Raw genomic sequence first — 19,215 nt, forward strand, 5'->3', positions numbered from 1 at the left:
TTGTAGGACTGTCTTGGTTGACACGCCTCTGCAACATCGCATGGACATCGGAGACAGTGCCTCTGGATTGGCAGACCGGGGTGGTAGTCCCCCTCTTTAAGAAGGGGGACCAGAGGGTGTGTTCCAACTACAGAGGGATCACACTCCTCAGCCTCCCTGGAAAAATCTATTCGGAGGTCCTGGAGAGGAGGTTCCGTCGGATAGTCGAACCTCGGATTCAGGAGGAACAGTGTGGTTTTCTTCCTGGTCGCGGAACAGTGGACCAGCTCTACACCCTTAGCAGGGTCCTGGAGGGTGCATGGGAGTTTGCCCAACCAGTCTACATGTGTTTTGTGGACTTGGAAAAGGCGTTTGACCGTGTCCCTCAGGGAGTCCTGTGGGGGATGCTCCGGGAGTATGGGGTACCGGACCCCCTGATAAGGGTTGTTCGGTCCCTGTACAACCAGTGTCAGAGCTTGGTCCACATTGCCGGCAGTAAGTCGAACCCATTTCCAGTGAGAGTTGGGCTGCCCTTTGTCACCGATACTGTTCATAACTTTTATGGACAGAATTTCTAGGCGCAGCCAGGGCGTTGAGGGGGTCCAGTTTGGTGGACTCAGGATTGGGTCACTGCTTTTTGCAGATGATGTTGTCCCGTTTGCTTCATCAGGCCGTGATCTTCAGCTCCCTCTGGATCGGCTCGCAGCGGAGTGTGAAGTGGCTGGGACGGGAATCAGCACCTCCAAATCCGAGACCATGGTCCTCAGCCGGAAAAGGGTGGAGTGCCCTCTCAGGGTTGGGGGCGAGATCCTGCCCCAAGTGGAGGAGTTCAAGTATCTCGGGGTCTTGTTCACGAGTGAGGGAAGAATTGAGCGCGAGATCGACAGGTGGATCGGTGCAGCATCCGTAGTGATGCAGGCTCTGCATCGATCTGTTGTGGTGAAAAAGGAGCTGAGCCGTACGGCAAAGCTCTCAATTTACCAGTCGATCTATGTTCCTACCCTCACCTATGGTCATGAGCTATGGGTAGTGACCGAAAGAACTATTTGCGGCTGAAATGAGTTTCCTCCGCAGGGTGTCTGGGCTCTCCTTTAAAGATAGGGTGAGAAGCTCAGTCATCCGGGAGGGGCTCAGAGTAGAGCCGCTGCTCCTCTGCATTGAGAGGAGTCAGATGAGGTGGCTTGGGCATGTGATCAGGATGCCTCCTGGACGCCTCCCTGATGAGGTGTTCTGGGCACGTCTAACCAGGAGGAGGCCCTGGGGAAGACCCATGACACGCTGGAGGGACTATGTCTCCCGGATGGCCTGGGAACACCTCGGGATTCCCCCGGAAGAGCTAGAAGAAGTGGCCGGGGAGAGGGAAGTCTGGGCATCTCTGCTTAAGCTGCTGCCCCCGCGACCCGATCACGGATAAGCGGAAGAGGATGGATGGATGGATGGACTAAAAACTTCTTTCAATGACCTCAGCAACCCTACTACATGAACAACTATGACCACTTCAATTACAATGGCCAGTGAGGAGTCCCCTTCTATCAGTATAGGTATTCCAAAACTGAAGACCAAGTGATGAGACAACCAAGGAAGCTACACACAGTAGAAGCCACGGGACCAGACAGAGTCAGTCCTTGAGTCCTTAAAGCCTGTGTTGACCAATTTTGTGCTATCCTCTGTCACCTATTCAGTCAGTCTCTTACATCTCTAGAAAATGCCACTTTTGTGGAAAATGTCCTGCATTGCTCATGTTCCAAGGAAGGCAGGTGCTTCTTCACCTACTGACTATAGACCAGTGGCATTTACGTCTTATATCATGAAGATCTTTGAGAAGCTGGTCCATGACTATATGAATTATCTTGTGGTGGACCAATGATTATGTAGTAATAAAAAAGTAGAATAAAATTCAAGTGAATTAAAAAATGAACTATAACACACATTATGTATTTGACTGACTAACTGATCCTACTCATTAAAAATATCCACTGCAGGAGATTATGCATTCTTCCTAATAATCCATAAAAGCATAACACAGGGTAGAAGCAGGGTAGATGACCAGGATGATCAATAAATATATTCAATAACTTGAATATCAGTGTTTCCTGTAAATATGAAGGAAACAGGGAACATACACTGCCTTTCAAATCATACAAATCTCCTTTAATCAAACAGGCGCCCAACAACTTCACAGTGACACAGCAAATAGGAGGCGGTTCTTCAGATGGGAAATATTTTTTGTGAAAGGGGGAATGACAGGTGTCAAGGTATTTTCAAACTTACCCTAATTATATGGCATTGCAATATGAATTAGACCCCAAAATTCACAAGGAATTCCCCTAAGCGGTCATTCACACTTGAGTATTGTAAATTTCCAGTGTTTGTTTAGGGTTTTCAAGCCTTTTTAAGGTGTTTTACAAGCATTTTTAATCAGTCTTTTTTCTGTGTTTTTCTGGTGCTTTTCAAATATTTTCCAGTATTTTCATAACAGGATTGTTGGGTTTCATGAATGTTTTGTATGACTTGAGTACTTTTAATCCTAGTGATCAGATTATTGAAGAGAAGGGTTTGTCAATGCTAGATTTGCTTACAGTGCATCTGGAAAGTATTCACAGCACATCACTTTTTCCACATTTTGTTATGTTACAGCCTTATTCCAAAATGGATTAAATTCATTTTTTCCTCAGAATTCTACACACAACACCCCATAATGACAACGTAAAAAATGTTTACTTGAGGGTTTTGCAAATTTATTAAAAATAAAAAAACTGAGAAAGCACATGTACATAAGTATTCACAGCCTTTGCCATGAAGCTCAAAATTGAGCTCAGGTGCATCCTGTTTCCCCTGATCATCTTTGAGATGTTTCTGCAGCTTCATTGGAGTCCACCTGTGGTAAATTCAGTTGATTGGACATGATTTGGAAAGGCACACACCTGTCTACAGTATATAAGGTCCCACAGTTGACAGTTCATGTCAGAGCACAAACCAAGCATGAAGTCAAAGGAATTGTCTGTAGACCTCCGAGACAGGATTGTCTCGAGGCACAAATCTGGGGAAGGTTACAGAAAAATTTCTGCTGCTTTGAAGGTTCCAATGAGCAACAGCGCCTCCATCATCCGTAAGTGAAAGAAGTTCGAAACCACCAGGACTCTTCCTAGAGCTGGCTGGCCATCTAAACTGAGCGATCGGGGGAGAAGGGCCTTAGTCAGGAAGGTGACCAAGAACCCGATGGTCACTCTGTGGAGAGAGGAGAACCTTCCAGAAGGACAACCATCTCTGCAGCAATCCACCAATCAGGCCTGTATGGTAGAGTGGCCAGATGGAAGCCACTCCTTAGTAAAAGGCACATGACAGCCCGCCTGGAGTTTGCCAAAAGGCACCTGAAGGACTCTCAGACCATGAGAAAGAAAATTCTCTGGTCTGATGAGACAAAGATTGAAGTCTTTGGTGTGAATGCCAGGCGTCAAGTTTGGAGGAAACCAGGCACTGCTCATCACCAGGCCAATATCATCCCTACAGTGAAGCATGGTGGTGGCAGCATCATGCTGTGGGGATGTTTTTCAGCGGCAGGGACTGGGAGACTAGTCAGGATAAAGGGAAAGATGACTGCAGCAATGTACAGAGACATCCTGGATGAAAACCTGCTCCAGAGCGATCTTGACCTCAGACTGGGGCGACGGTTCATCTTTCAGCAGGACAACGACCCTAAGCACACAGCCACGATATCAAAGGAGTGGCTTCAGGACAACTCTGTGAATGTCCTTGAGTGGCCCAGCCAGAGCCCAGACTTGAATCCGATTGAACATCTCTGGAGAGATCTTAAAATGGCATTAAAATGACAGTTCCCATCCAACCTGATGGAGCTTGAGAGGTGCTGCAAAGAGGAATGGGCAAAACTGGCCAAGGATAGGTGTGTCAAGCTTGTGGCATCATATTCAAAAAGACTTGAGGCTGTAATTGCTGCCAAAGGTGCATCGACAAAGTATTGAGCAAAGGCTGTGAATACTTACGTACATGTGATTTCTCAGTTTTTTATTTTTAATAAATTTGCAAAAACCTCAAGTAAACTTTTTTCACGTTGTCATTATAGGGTGTTGTGTGCAGAATTCTGAGGAAAAAAATGAATTTAATCGATTTTGGAATAAGGCTGTAACATAACAAAATGTGGAAAAAGTGATGCGCTGTGAATACTTTCCGGATGCACTGTATACTGTATTATGCAGTGAAGGGAGTCAAGAGGACTCTTCTGGGCTCTATACAAAGCAGACAGAATCCTGAAAAATAACAGGAACACAGACAGGTGTCAATAAACACATAAGTAGTGATGTACTGTATGTATAAAAAAAAAATGCATTATTTGCTGTTGGTGCAACATTATGCAAGGGCGTGATGCAGTCATCTAGAACAGCTGATGAATAATGGGTCATCATGCACAGCAGTAATCAACTCAAAAGAACTGAACATACATTGTATTCATATACACTTGATGCCACATGTGCTAAAGAGTCATTTTAACCTGCCCAATTTAGGGTCACTAGGAAGCCAGTGACTATCACAGCACCTCTGTGTGTAATGCAAGAAGCACATGTGGTGAACGGTGCACCGATCCTTTGCACGGCACAACTGCATAGCCAAGCTGAAAAGAAAGTGCTGTGTGAAAAGCAGCAACAGAAACCTATTTATTAATCTATCTGGTTAATTAAAATTCAGTTATTGCTAAAGATATTTAGAAGCTGTGTTATCTGGTGGCACAGTGGCCAAGGTCCACACAGAGGCTCAGAGTGGGAAAGGAAAAAGTGGGCTAAACATATTTTTAACCTCTTTTGCTTTAACCCCAGGTGTGACTCAGGCTTGGAATGCCATGCAATTACAGTTAACCATGAATCACACTTGGAATTTCACTGTATTCTGTACATGTGACAATAATGTCCCTATGACATGAAATTAATCAGATATTTCTTGGAAAAATATTCATGCACACAATTACACACTTGTCTGGCCAATGGAGCCCCTTTAACCCCTTGGCTGTTATCTCTGAGATAACTTATCCACTGCTACTTGCATGCACACTGTCATTCGGGAGTTTACACGTCTCCAGTGAACTGCAGGATTTTATGGAGGGAGGCTAGACAGCATTTACAGCAGCAGGAGAGCTGATACAGGCTGAAGAAATGGAAGACACATGCAGAAGAAAGTTATTTGAGGCAGAGCAGGCTCTGAGAGAATGCTTTGGAACTACGGACTGGGATATCCTGCAGGAGTCACATAGTTAGAACATTGAGGAGGTTGTTGATTGCACTACTGATTACATCAACTTCTGTATGGACATTGTAGTTCCAGTAAGAACAGTACGCTGCTATGCTAACAACAAGCCATGGATTACAAGTGACATCAAGGGCCTTTTGAACCAGAAGAAAAGGGCTTTTAAAGGCGATGATCAGCAGGAGCTCAAGCGCGTGCAGAAGGAACTCCGACTCCAGCTCAGGGCAGCGAAGGAGCAGTACAAGAGAAAGCTGGAGCAGAAGTTGCAGAACAAGAGCATGAAGGAAGTGTGGGATGGGATGAAGATCATCACTGGCTGCAGCTCGAAGAGGGGTGCCACCATCGAGAGAGATGTGAAGAGAGCAAACCAGATGAACAACTTTTTTAACAGGTTTGACCACCCTAACACACACTCACCTCAGAGTACTGCACCCTCCAACCATCCTTCTGCTGATACCAGCATAGGAGAGAGTCTACCCCAACCCACAATTACAGCAGCCCAGGTAAGCAGAGAGCTGAGGAGACTTTGTGCCAGCAAAGTAGCGGGTCCAGATGGAGTATCGCCACGACTGCTGAAGGCCTGTGCATTGGAGCTTGGGAGTCCTCTACAGCGCATCTTCAACCTGAGCCTGGAACAGGGGAGAGTCCCGAGGCTTTGGAAAACATCTTGCATCACCCCCGTCCCAAAGATATCATGTCCTAGTGAGCTGAACGACTTCCGGCCTGTTGCTCTGAAGTCACATATGATGAAGACCATGGAGTGGCTGCTGCTCCACCACCTAAGGCCACAGGTCCGCCATGCCCTCGACCCTCTGCAGTTCGCATACCAGGAGAAGGTGGGAGCAGAGGATGCCATCATCTACATGCTACACCGATCCCTCTCCCACTTGGACAGAGGCAGTGGTGCTGTAAGAATTATGTTTCTGGACTTCTCTAGCGCCTTCAACACCATCCAACCTCTGCTCCTTAGGGACAGGCTGACAGAGATGGGAGTAGATTCATACCTGGTGGCATGGATCGTGGACTATCTTACAGACAGACCTCAGTATGTGCAGGTCTGACATTGTGGTCAGCAACACAGGAGCGCCGCAGGGGACTGTACTTTCTCCGGTTCTGTTCAGCCTATATACATCGGACTTCCAATACAACTTGGAGTCCTGCCACATGCAAAAGTTCGCTGACGACACTTCTATCGTGGGCTGCATCAGGAATGGGCAGGAAGAGGAGTATAGGAACTTAATCAAGGACTTTGTTAAATGGTGCAACTCAAACCACCTACAACTGAACACCAGCAAAACCAAGGAGCTGGTGGTGGATTTTAGGAGGACCAGGCCCCTCATGGACCCCGTGATCATCAGAGGTGACCGTGTGCAGAGGGTGCAAACCAATAAATACCTGGGAGTGCAGCTGGATGATAAATTGGACTGGACTGCCAATACTGATGCTTTGTGTAAGAAAGGACAGAGCTGACTATACTTCCTTAGAAGGCTGCAGATATTCTATCAGATGGTTGTGGCAAGCGCCCTCTTCTATGCAGTGGTGTGCTGGGGAAGCAGCATAAAGAAGAAGGACGCCTCACGCCTGGACAAACTGGTGAGGAAGGCAGGCTCTATTGTAGACACGGAGCTGGACTGTTTGACATGTGTGTCAGAGCGACGGGCACTGAGCAGGCTCCTGTCAATAATGGAGAATCCACTGCATACATTAAACAGTATCATCTCCAGACAGAGGAGCAGCTTCAGCGACAGACTGCTGTCAATGTCCTGCTCCACTGACAGACTGAGGAGATCGTTCCTCCCCCACACTATGCGACTCTTCAATTCCACCCGGTGGGGGGGGGGGGGGGGTAAACGTTAACATTATTCAAAGTTATTGTCTGTCTGTATACCTGCATTGTTATCACTCTTTAATTTAATATTTTCTTTATCAGTATGCTGCTGCTGGAGTATGTGAATTTCCCCTTGGGATTAATAAAGTATCTATCTATCTGTCATGTTTGAATAGTAACAGTATTACAAATACAGTGGAACCTCAGTTCACAACCATAATTCGTTCCAAAAATCTGGTCGTAAACCGATTTGGTCGTGAACCGAAGCAATTTCCCCCATAGGATTGTATGTAAATACAATTAATCTGTTCCAGACCATACGAACTGTATGTAAATATATATAATTTTTTTAAGTTTTTAAACACAAATATAGTTAATTAAACCATAGAATGCACAGCGTAATAGTAAACTAAATGTAAAAACCTTGAACAACAGAGAAAACTAACACTGGAATAGTTTGCGCTATAGCGCTACCAACCGCTGGCTAAAAACACTTTTTTTTTTTTAATGAGTTTTAAGCACAGGGAAAAAAATGAACATTTGAAAAAATCCATAATTTAATAAACCACCAAGAAAAGTAACATTGCAACTATGCACGCTACAAACCGAAAGTGAAACAAAAGTGAAAACAAAATCAAGCCCAGTGCATTCTTTAACTGTCTTCCTACCTTATGCGTCCAGCTCTCTCTCTCGCGCTGCCTGTGTGTGTGTGTGTGTGTGTGTGTGCATGTGTCTTGCTCTCTCGCTCTCTCTCTTGCTCGCTGCACAGGAAATGCACAGGGGGAGACGGAACATGTACAAAAGGGAAAACTGGCTTGTTCATATACCGAGTGTGTGGTCGTGAACCGAGGCAAAAGTTTGGCAAACTTTTTGGTCGTAAACCGATTTGAACGTGTACTGAGACGTTCGTGAACCGAGGTTCCACTGTAATAGTTCTGCTAATACTGAAGCACACAAAAGGTAATGATTTTGCATAAACGGTACACTCCGATGCAGAATGAGCGTGCTGTAACAGCACCATTCATCCATTTTCAGTGCGGGAGGCAGATTTATTACGTACAAATGATTTCTTACACAATTTCTGTCTGTTCTTAGGTAAGGAAATGTTAATGCCCATTTTAAAATGGTCACTGTAGTCATTGTGACAGAGTCAAACACACATGCACAGGAATTTATCACAACTGCACATTAAAGTTGAACTATTGATGTCAGTTATGATGAGCATCTGGCTTTCTTTGTACTTACTATACAAAATCATTCAAAAAGTCTTATGTTGACATGTACTGATCAACAAAACCTTTATTTGAAAAAACAAACTGGATTATGGACCACCATGGATATGGATCACAGGTCAAAAGCATTTCAGCTTACGTATCAAGTTTTGCATTTTGATGATAACAACTTGCTTATCCTTTTTGAAAACAAACTTGTTCTCTACATTTTACGTACCTGAGAAGAATGTTGTTGACAAATCATAAAGGTTTCGGGAGGTCATTTGAAAATGAAGCAACACAAACACACTGTACCTCCTACAATCACTCAGTTGGCCATATCTCTACAGAACAATACACAAAAGTTTAATGGTAACTACACAAACGTGCCAACAGTCTGCAGACTGGTGAAAAACTTAACCTGCTGATGTGTCCTTATTTTATATCTATTATTCTTTGTTTTAATTAATTATTTTCACAATTATTGGATATTTTCTAGAAAATGTTTCTAAATGTTTTTTCCCACCCTCTCTCTTTGAATACTTGAAGGATCAGACTGCTATTGTTTTTAATATTTGGCATGGCATACTGTGCTCTCACAGCTATCATGTATAATTCTAACCAATAATATTGTATATTCTTCCCGTCTCTCCATATCACTTAAGATCTCAGATGCTGTTTCTACGGGTTTTTATGGCTATCCACTGCTTACTTTCACACTACTTACAGTACAGTGCCTATTCTAGTTTAAGAAACTCTTCACCTTCGTCATTACATATTAGATTTTCCATGTTGGCCTCATTAACTCCCAAATGGGGCAGAAGAATGGCTAAAACCCATGGGCCATCCCCCTATTAAGTCTGCCCTAGCTTCCAAATACTGAAAAAACACTTACTGTCCAGTAAAAGGCAACCAGTTTTCTATTAACACGGCAAACGCAATATTAAAGTTGCGCTCCCAAGTGCTATTTTCTGTGTATTGTATCTAATAACTTTTTTAAAAAAAATTTTGGTCCGAGTAAATGTCAGCAGCAGCTGCGCTGTCTAGCAGGACGAACATTGCTTTGGGTAATACCATCAATGCACCTTTAAATTTGTCATCTATGCCAGTGGGCGGTCGAGAAGCAGTAGTGGTTAGTTTTAACATCTCATTGTGCCTGGACACCAATTTCATTTTTGGAAAGAATGCAAGTATCGCAGACTATTTTCCATCCTTTCTTTCTTGACTATGCCATCGAACTAGGGTTGCTAGGGTTGAGAGACGTCCCTCATATACGGGACATGTTCCATATTTGATCATTTTGTTCACTGTCCCGTAATGACCTTTCAGGAACACCCAAATGTCCTGTATTTAGTTCATTTTCAAATTTTGTATTAAAATATATTTTTACTACCTTGTTACGGTACTTAGTTGTAACTTTATAAGTTATTATACTTTCTTTTCTCAGATTCTCTTGATGAAAATAACCCAAATGTAACGAGGAAACTAGTGTTTGCTGCCTGTTTGCAACTTATTCAGTTGCTGTGGTTGGTTTAGGACAGGGGTGGGCAAATTCATTCCTGGAGGGCCGCAGTGGCTGCGGGTTTTTGTTCCAACCCAGTTGTTTAATTAGAAAACAATCCTTGCCAATAATTACATTTCATGGCTTGTTAGTGCTTTAACTCTGCTATGTCAAGTCATTCTCATATCCTAGATTTTTTTTTCCATTCTAAGGATATCATCCAAATACTTTGAAGTGTAAAACGGATGGGTAATTCTCAATCCTTCACTTTTTTCTCTTCTCTTTCCTTCCAAGTATTTAATTAAACCAAATAGTGCACGATAAATACACACAGGTGTAAAGGGTAACAAGCAAAATGGATAACTGCTGGTTTCTTTTGTCATTTGCATCTTATTGCTAATAAGGAGCAATTAAAAACCAAGAATGCAGCTGTTTAAGACTTAAATAAGCAATAAGGGTTCATAATCTTGACGAGGGAGATAACTAAAATGAAGCAGAAGTGTTTCTAGAGCAATAAGTGCTTCTTATTAAGCAATTGGGTTGGAACAAAAACCTGCAGCCACTGCAGCCCTCCAGGAATGAATTTGCCCACCCCTGGTTTAGGACAGCGACACTCTTACCGTTTTGCTCTCCAGCCGCGCTACTGTGCTGTTCTGTATCAGCATTGCAACATACAATGACTGTCAACACAGGGCGTTGTTACAACGGCCCACTTTTTTACTATCTGCCTGTATTAAATAATATTTCTCTGTTGTCTGTATTAAATAAATATTTTAAATTTTCTCTTTTACAGATTTTTTAGCTTGTATTAAATAAATAATTTTCAAATGATTTTACTTTTGTTTTCCTCATAACCCATTAAAATTCCTGCTTTATGGTTTTAACTTATGTCTCTACTTTTATATAATATATTGGTCTAGGTGTTTTGGGAGCATGTATAAATTTATAAATATAGTATAGTAATAGAGAGAGGGATTTTAAGAGTGTTCCGTATTTCTAATTTTTTAATCTGGCAACCCTACATCGAACTAACTGAAGATTCGAATGTTATGTAGTAGAATCGCCTGCCTTCTGTAGTGAATGGGTGTTATGGTCCTTGGAAAGTCAATTTTTGAATTCTTACGCTACTGCCTTAAGTGTGATCGCATATGCTTCTGGGAGTCTCAGCTAAATTGTGCTGCTAATTTCTGAAAAATCATAATAGGGATCCTAGACATACAATACAATTACGCTATTTTAACTCACCTTCAGGAGAAAATGTGTGTGCCGGAGGCGTGTCGTCGGCCCATTGCGCACCGTAGGGGTCTTCGTTATTCCACAGTGATAGGTGCAGTTTGCGCGACCCTGCCAGTGAATCTTCTGCGGCTCTAACAACGCCATCTGTGCCGGTTGTCAATGAGGGCAGCGAGAATGGATCGGCCAGACCTAGGAGCAGGGCCGAGTGGGAAGAAACACAGTCTGCAGCTTCGATGCATAGCCATCCTGGGGCCAGCCGGCGCTCGTCGTAGAGGAAAGAAACGCAGCGAACGCGCAACTCTGAGCCGCTACAGAGTACGTTACATTGTACTAGAGAGGCAAGATTTGACGACAGCTGGCATTTCAACCGCCATACGCCGTCCGTCAACGTCACGTCGTAGCTGTAGCAGCGAGGATGATCTGCAAGGTAACGTTCCACCGCCAGCACTGCCAGGACTTGCGAAGACTCCGAGGACTGGGCCTGCCACTGTGGGCCTGCCAAACGGGTCCCTACAGAAGCCAGCAGCTGCTCCAGAGCAGAGCCACTCTGACAGCTGCGTGCCATCCCGCGGTGTCAGGTCACGCAGACTGCAAGTGCCCTGGTCAGCTTCTGACAGTATAACGATAACAATTCTGCATTTAAAAAAGCGATCATACCACCCGACACATCCGGTCGAGCTCAGCCTCTCATATTCCCAGAGTTTTTAATCAATTCAATAAAATGTTATCAAAATCCCAGAGTTTAACAGAGGTAAACTCCTTCCCGGCTTTTAAATTGCAGTTGAGTCCGTAGGTTGTCAGTAGCTTTGGCGGTAAATTTGAAATGTTGACTGCTTTCAGTTAAAAAAAGAGGCACCTGGATTAGGATGCCCGCGCCGCCGCTGCTGCTGCTCAGTGATACAATCGGTCCTCTTGTCTCTTTGAATCCCGAGAAGAAGAAAAAAAAACAATCAGCGAACAGTCGTTTCAAAATTAATAACAAAGGCAGCATGCGAAACTGTTTCAAGAGCAGAAAACCCACGTAACTGACCAATTTTTTAAGAAGAGCGTATTCAGGTTTTTCTGTAATATTATGCATCCGTTATTCCAACACTCGTCAGCCAGCTAGAGATTTTGGGAGGCTTTACAGGTGTAGTGAAAAATTCAGAAACCCCTGTGAAATTCGTCTTCCTCTTCTTCTTTTGTCTTTTTATGACAGTTGGCGGACCCACTTATGGTGCATTACTGCCACCAACTGGACTGGAGTGTGGTGCAGAATACGCAGGGAAATAAAATGCAGAACTCGAATTTGGTATATGGTACACTGTTATAAAGCTCCATATACACTGTATTATTATTATTATTATTTATATAGCACCTTTCTATAATACTGCAAAATTGCCCTATGCCACGGGCTTTAGTTACTTTCATATCTAATGAACTTTTTTAAAGTAAAACTAGAGAAAAGCCAAGCAAAATGACACCTTTTATTGGCTAACTAAAAAGATTACAATATGCAAGCTTTCGAGGCAACTCAGGCCCCTTCTTCAGGCAAGATGTAATACAGAGACTGAAGTTCCCTATGTTTATATACACACTCTAGGACAAGAAACAACATTGGTAAATCTTTAAATGAGAAATTTTAAATGTAAAAAATTCATAGATTCATTCAGGCTAGGGTTAATTTAACAAGAGAGAAAAGAACAATGTATTGTCAAGATCTCTGGATAAGATAACTTTCCATAAAGTCTTTTGAAGTTTGTAATGAGTTTTTTTCAAAACAATGTAGATCTGTAGACAGGTTGTCTGTCATTCTGAGAGAGGTAAACAATCCTCATATCTGGCCATAAAACTCTTGTCTCTATTCAATCCATGTTGTAATGTATTAAATTTTAGCATGAGTTTAACTTCCCATTCTTTTCTCTCTTGCTGTGTTTTGAAGTTGCCCATAAGCACTGTGACTTTAAAGTCCCTCTCACAGTGTCCATGGCTGTTTTAATGGGCCGCTACAGGAACATCTGTGTTGCCATGTTTAATGTGGAACCTGTGTAAATTCATTCTCTGGCGGAGTGTTTGTCCAGTTTCTCCCACATAGAGTGCAGTGTCAGGACATTTCATGCAGAGAATTAGGTAGACTACATTAGATGATCTGCAGGAAAATGATCCCTTTATGTGATGTTCAAGTCGGCAGTGTGGTATAACTATACGGTCTGTATCATAGATGTGGGCACATGTTTTGCATCTTTTCTGTAAGCATGGAGATGTGCCATTTTCTCTTGGTTCACTTAGGGAGCTTCGGACAATTAGTTGTTGAAGGTTTGGTGGTTGTCTGTATGCCAGGAGGGGAGGTTCAGGAAATACATTTTTCAGTGTTTGGTCATTGTTTATTATTGGCTGGAGTTCTTTTATAATTTTTCGAAGTGTTTCAAGATGTGGGTTGTAGGTGACAACAAGGGGGATGTGGTTCTTGTTGTCTTTGTTTTTATATTCCAGAGGGTTGTCTCTGGGTATGGCAGTAGCTCTTCTTATTTGAGTGTCTGTTGTTTTGGGGGTGTAACCTTGTCTGCTGAAATCTTGTCTGAGCTCCTGCAGTTGTTGATCCCGGTCTGTCGGGTCTGAGCAAATACAATTGTACCGTATTGCTTGGCTGAAAATAATGGAGCGCCTTATATGCTTGGGGTGGAAGCTATCACTTTTCAGGTAGGTCCGTCTGTCTGTCGGTTTGTGAAAAACAGAAGTTACAAGGGTGTTGTCTTTCAGTTGAACGGTGGTGTCAAGGAAGCTGACTTCTGTTTTTGAGTAATTCAGCTTCAGCTTTATGTTGGGGTGAAAACAATTATATTCATTATGAAAATGGAGGAGGTCCTTCTCACTGGCAGTCCAGATTATGAAGATGTCATCTATGTAACGGAGATACAACATTGGTTTTACGATGCACATTGACATGAAATCTTCCTCCAATTTTGCCATAAATAGGTTTGCATAGTGAGGTGCAAACCGACAGCCCATTGCAGTCCCCATTTGTTGCAAGTAGCAATCTTTTCCAAAAGAGAATAGATTATGTGTCAGAGTGAATTTTATCATTTCTATTACTGACTTTGTGGGTAAATCATGTTGTTTGAGGTACATTTCAAATGCCAATATGCCATCATCATGGGGGATGTTAGTGTAAAGTGCCTCAACATCCATTGTGGCCAGTAAGGTTCCCTCAGGTAAGGGGCCTAAAGCAGACAGTTTTTTTAAGAAGTCAGTGGTGTCCTGAATGTAGCTGGTTATATTACGGGTGAGGGGTTTAAGGATGTGTTCCACCCAACCTGAAATATTTTCTATAAGGGAGCCAATTCCTGAGATTATAGGCCTTCCTAGGTTCCCTTCTTTGTGGATTTTAGGAAGCATGTAGAAGTAACCCATTTTGGGGTTCTCAGGAATTAAACTGTTTACATGATCCCTGATGTCAAGAGGAAAGCTACTTACTATTTTTTTAGTTCCTTTTTGTAGAGATCTGTTGGGTCTTCTTACAGTTTGTAATAATGCATAGTATTGGACAATTGTCTTTGTGCCTCCTGTATATAATTTGATGTGTTCATGATGACTAAAGTACCCCCTTTGTCTGCTGGTTTGATAATAATTTCTGTATTTTCCCTTAGTGAATGTATGGCTCTCCGCTCATATTAACACCCATTGTTTGAATTGCTGCCTGAGGATATTTACCTTTCTATGAAGTAAAATCGCTGTCAAAAATAACTCGTAATAATTTAAGTCAAATTTACATTTCACACGTGTGAATTACGCTTGCGCTCGTTTCTTAAAGCAACTTTTGACAGCGACCTTACCGCCTACATGTTCTACTTTGACTTGCTGATCATAGTGCCTACAAAATCCGGATGGATGTTTTCCTATTCGAAATAGTGAAAAATCAGCATTGTGTTTCCAATTCTTAATCTAGTCATAGTTATTTTTTCCCTTCTTGTTTTGCCACCTTTCCCAATAAATCTAACATTTTTATGTATTTTCTACAAATCCAATATTTTTTTTATTTTATCAAACCTTTACCTTCAGCTTTACTTATTGAGATATACAGGTGCTGGTCATAAAATTATAATATCATGACAAAGTTGATTTATTTCAGTAATTCCGTTCAAAAAGTGAAACTTGTATATTAGATTCATTCATTACACACAGACTGATGTATTTCATATGTTTATTTCTTTTAATTTTGATGATTATAACTGACAACTAATGAAAGTCCCAAATTCAGTATCTCTGAAAATTAGAATATTGTGATAAGGTTCAATATTGAAGACACCTGGTGCCACACTCTAATCAGCTAATTAACTCAAAACACCTGCAAAAGCCTTTAAATGGTCTCTCAGTCTCGTTCTGTAGGCTACACAATCATGGGGAAGACTGCTGACTTGACAGTTGTCCAAAAGACGACCATTGACACCTTGCACAAGGAGCGCAAGACACTGCTAAAGAGGCCAGCTGTTCACAGAGCTCTGTGTCCAAGCACATTAATAGAGAGGCGAAGGGAAGGACAAGATGTGGTAGAAAAAAGTGTACAAGCAATAGGGATAACCGCACCCTGGAGAGGATTGTGAAACAAAATCCATTCAAAAATGTGGGGGAGATTCACAAAGAGTGGACTGCAGCTGGAGTCAGTGCTTCAAGAACCACCACGCACAGACGTATGCAAGACATGGGTTTCAGCTGTTGCATTCCTTGTGTCAAGCCACTCTTGAACAAGAGACAGCGTCAGAAGCGTCTCTCCTTTGGACTGCTGCTGAGTGGTCCAAAGTTATGTTCTCTGATGAAAGTAAATTTTGCATTTCCTTTGGAAATCAAGGTCCCAGAGTCTGGAGGAAGAGAGGAGAGGCACAGAATCCATGTTGCGTGAGGTCCAGTGTAAAGTTTCCACAGTCAGTGATGGTTTGGGGTGCCATGTCATCTGCTGGTGTTGGTCCATTGTGTTTTCTGAGGTCCAAGGTCAACGCAGCCGTCTACCAGGAAGTTTTAGAGCACTTCATGCTTCCTGCTGCTGACGAACTTTATGGAGATGCAGATTTCATTTTCCAACAGGACCTAGCACCTGCACACAGTGCCAAAGCTACCAGTACCTGATTCAAGGACCATGGTATCCCTGTTCTTGATTGGCCAGCAAACTCGTCTGACCTTAACCCCATAGAAAATCTATGGGGTATTGTGAAGAGGAAGATGCAATACGCCAGACCCAACAATTCAGAAGAGCTGAAGGCCACTATCAGAGCAACATGGGCTCTCATAACACCTGCGCAGTGCCACAGACTGATCGACTCCATGCCACGCCGCATTGCTGCAGTAATCCAGGCCAAAGGAGCCCCAACTAAATACTGAGTGCTGTACATGCTCATACTTTTCATGTTCATACCTTTCAGTTGGCCAACATTTCTAAAAATCCTTTTTTTGCATTGGTCTTAATTGATATTCTAATTTTCCGAGATACTGAATTTGGGACTTTCATTAGTTGTCAGTTATAATCATCAACATTAAAAAAAATAAACATTTGAAATACATCAGTCTGTGTGTAATGAATGAATCTAATATACAAGTTTCACTTTTTGAATGGAATTACTGAAATAAATCAACTTTGTCATGATATTCTAAATTTATGACTAGCACCTGTATATATATGTGTGTGTGTGTGTGTGTGTGTGTGTGTGTGTGTGTGTGTGTGTGTGTGTGTGTGCGGGAACCCAAAAGAGAATCACATATACAGTGGTGTGAAAAACTATTTGCCCCCTTCCTGATTTCTTATTCTTTTGCATGTTTGTCACACAAAATGTTTCTGATCATCAAACACATTTAACCATTAGTCAAATATAACACAAGTAAACACAAAATGCAGTTTTTAAATGGTGGTTTTTATTATTTAGGGAGAACAAAAAATCCAAACCTTCATGGCCCTGTGTGAAAAAGTAATTGCCCCCTGAACCTAATAACTGGTTGGGCCACCCTTAGCAGCAATAACTGCAATGAAGCGTTTGCGATAACTTGCAATGAGTCTTTTACAGCGCTCTGGAGGAATTTTGGCCCACTCATCTTTGCAAAATTGTTGTAATTCAGCTTTATTTGAGGGTTTTCTAGCATGAACCGCCTTTTTAAGGTCATGCCATAGCATCTCAATTGGATTCAGGTCAGGACTTTGACTAGGCCACTCCAAAGTCTTCATTTTGTTTTTCTTCAGCCATTCAGAGGTGGATTTGCTGGTGTGTTTTGGGTCATTGTCCTGTTGCAGCACCCAAGATCGCTTCAGCTTGAGTTGACGAACAGATGGCCGGACATTCTCCTTCAGGATTTTTTGGTAGACAGTAGAATTCATGGTTCCATCTATCACAGCCAGCCTTCCAGGTCCTGAAGCAGCAAAACAACCCCAGACCATCACACTACCACCACCATATTTTACTGTTGGTATGATGTTCTTTTTCTGAAATGCTGTGTTCCTTTTACGCCAGATGTAACGGGACATTTGCCTTCCAAAAAGTTCAACTTTTGTCTCATCAGTCCACAAGGTATTTTCCCAAAAGTCTTGGCAATCATTGAGATGTTTCTTAGCAAAATTGAGACGAGCCCTAATGTTTTTGCTTAACAGTGGTTTGCGTCTTGGACATCTGCCATGCAGGCCGTTTTTGCCCAGTCTCTTTCTTATGGTGGAGTCGTGAACACTGACCTTAATTGAGGCAAGTGAGGCCTGCAGTTCTTTAGATGTTGTCCTGGGGTCTTTTGTGTCCTCTCGGATGAGTCGTCTCTGCGCTCTTGGGGTAATTTTGGTCGGCCGGCCACTCCTGGGAAGGTTCACCACTGTTCCATGTTTTTGCCATTTGTGGATAATGGCTCTCACTGTGGTTCGCTGGAGTCCCAAAGCTTTAGAAATGGCTTTATAACCTTTACCAGACTGATAGATCTCAATTACTTCTGTTCTCATTTGTTCCTGAATTTCTTTGGATCTTGGCATGATGTCTAGCTTTTGAGGTGCTTTTGGTCTACTTCTCTGTGTCAGGCAGCTCCTATTTAAGTGATTTCTTGATTGAAACAGGTGTGGCAGTAATCAGGCCTGGGGGTGGCTACGGAAATTGAACTCAGGTGTGATACACCACAGTTAGGTTATTTTTTAACAAGGGGGCAATTACTTTTTCACACAGGGCCATGTAGGTTTGGATTTTTTTTCTCCCTAAATAATAAAAACCATCATTTAAAAACTGCATTTTGTGTTTACTTGTGTTATATTTGACTAATGGTTAAATGTGTTTGATGATCAGAAACATTTTGTGTGACACACATGCAAAAGAATAAGAAATCAGGAAGGGGGCAAATAGTTTTTCACACCACTGTATAGTCATAATTCGTAGGTGAAATAAAATCTGATTAACTTCCAGTAACAAATCTAGTCTACAGTTAGTTTGTCCATTTCTAATACTCATCAGTCCTGAATATGATTCAGAAAATAATTCTGTTTCTTCAACCCACTGCAAACCTAGAATGATTGCAACCAGTTTTGCTGTATATACAGATAAACGATTTGAAATTCTTTTAATTATCTTAACCTGGCATTTTGGCACATAAGCAGCTACTCCAACCTTTCCAGTTGTAGTTTCTTTACAGCCGTCGGTAAAAATTAGAATCGTTCAATACATTTTCTCATAAATTTATTGATTAACAGTCTTCCATTCTGGTATAATAGATTGGTTTTCTTTTATTAAATCATGCAGATTTAGATCAACTGTTGGTAATGGAAACAACCAAGGGGGTGTTATACTTAAAGCTACAGTTGGACTTTTCTAATAGTTCAGTAAACCAGAGTACCTGCATGATATGAACCCACCCACCCACAGCTAATTATATATTTATATGATGTTCCCAACAATTATTCAATACTTCTTTAACGGGAAGATTATTCCATGCCCTCCTAAATTGATCCAGTAAGTTCATCATCAGTTGCAATCTGCGAGGGTGTAATTGGTAACTCTCCCATTTCAACTAATATGGCTGAAACTACGGAGGATCATGTTGCACCACAGCACATTATTAGAGCCTGTGCTTGTATCACCTCTAAACTTTTTAATCTTGAAGGCACAGCAGACCCATGACAACCATAATCGAAGACTGACCTTATTAAATAAACATAGTAAAGATTTTCTGGTAGCACCCCAATCATATTCATACAGACATCTAAGTATATTCAATACCCCTTT

At 42.1% G+C, this 19,215-nt stretch overlaps 1 protein-coding gene across 2 annotated transcripts in view; it reads right to left on the reverse strand.

Moving 5' to 3' along the window:
* Positions 1-12,179, reverse strand: part of radx (RPA1 related single stranded DNA binding protein) — a 65,258-nt gene extending 53,079 nt beyond the window's left edge. The window contains exon 1 of one of the 2 annotated variants that reach the window (XM_028815685.2): positions 11,018-12,163. In XM_028815685.2, coding sequence (XP_028671518.1) covers positions 11,018-11,573 — 556 coding nt within the window. In that variant the 5' untranslated portion in view covers positions 11,574-12,163. Of the gene's footprint in view, positions 1-11,017 lie in introns of both variants that reach the window. The other variant, XM_028815687.2, reaches the window with a different exon arrangement.
* Positions 12,180-19,215: the final 7,036 nt, after the last annotated feature.

Source organism: Erpetoichthys calabaricus, chromosome 12 (assembly GCF_900747795.2).
Source record: "Erpetoichthys calabaricus chromosome 12, fErpCal1.3, whole genome shotgun sequence".
Taxonomy (NCBI): Eukaryota; Metazoa; Chordata; class Cladistia; order Polypteriformes; family Polypteridae; genus Erpetoichthys; species Erpetoichthys calabaricus.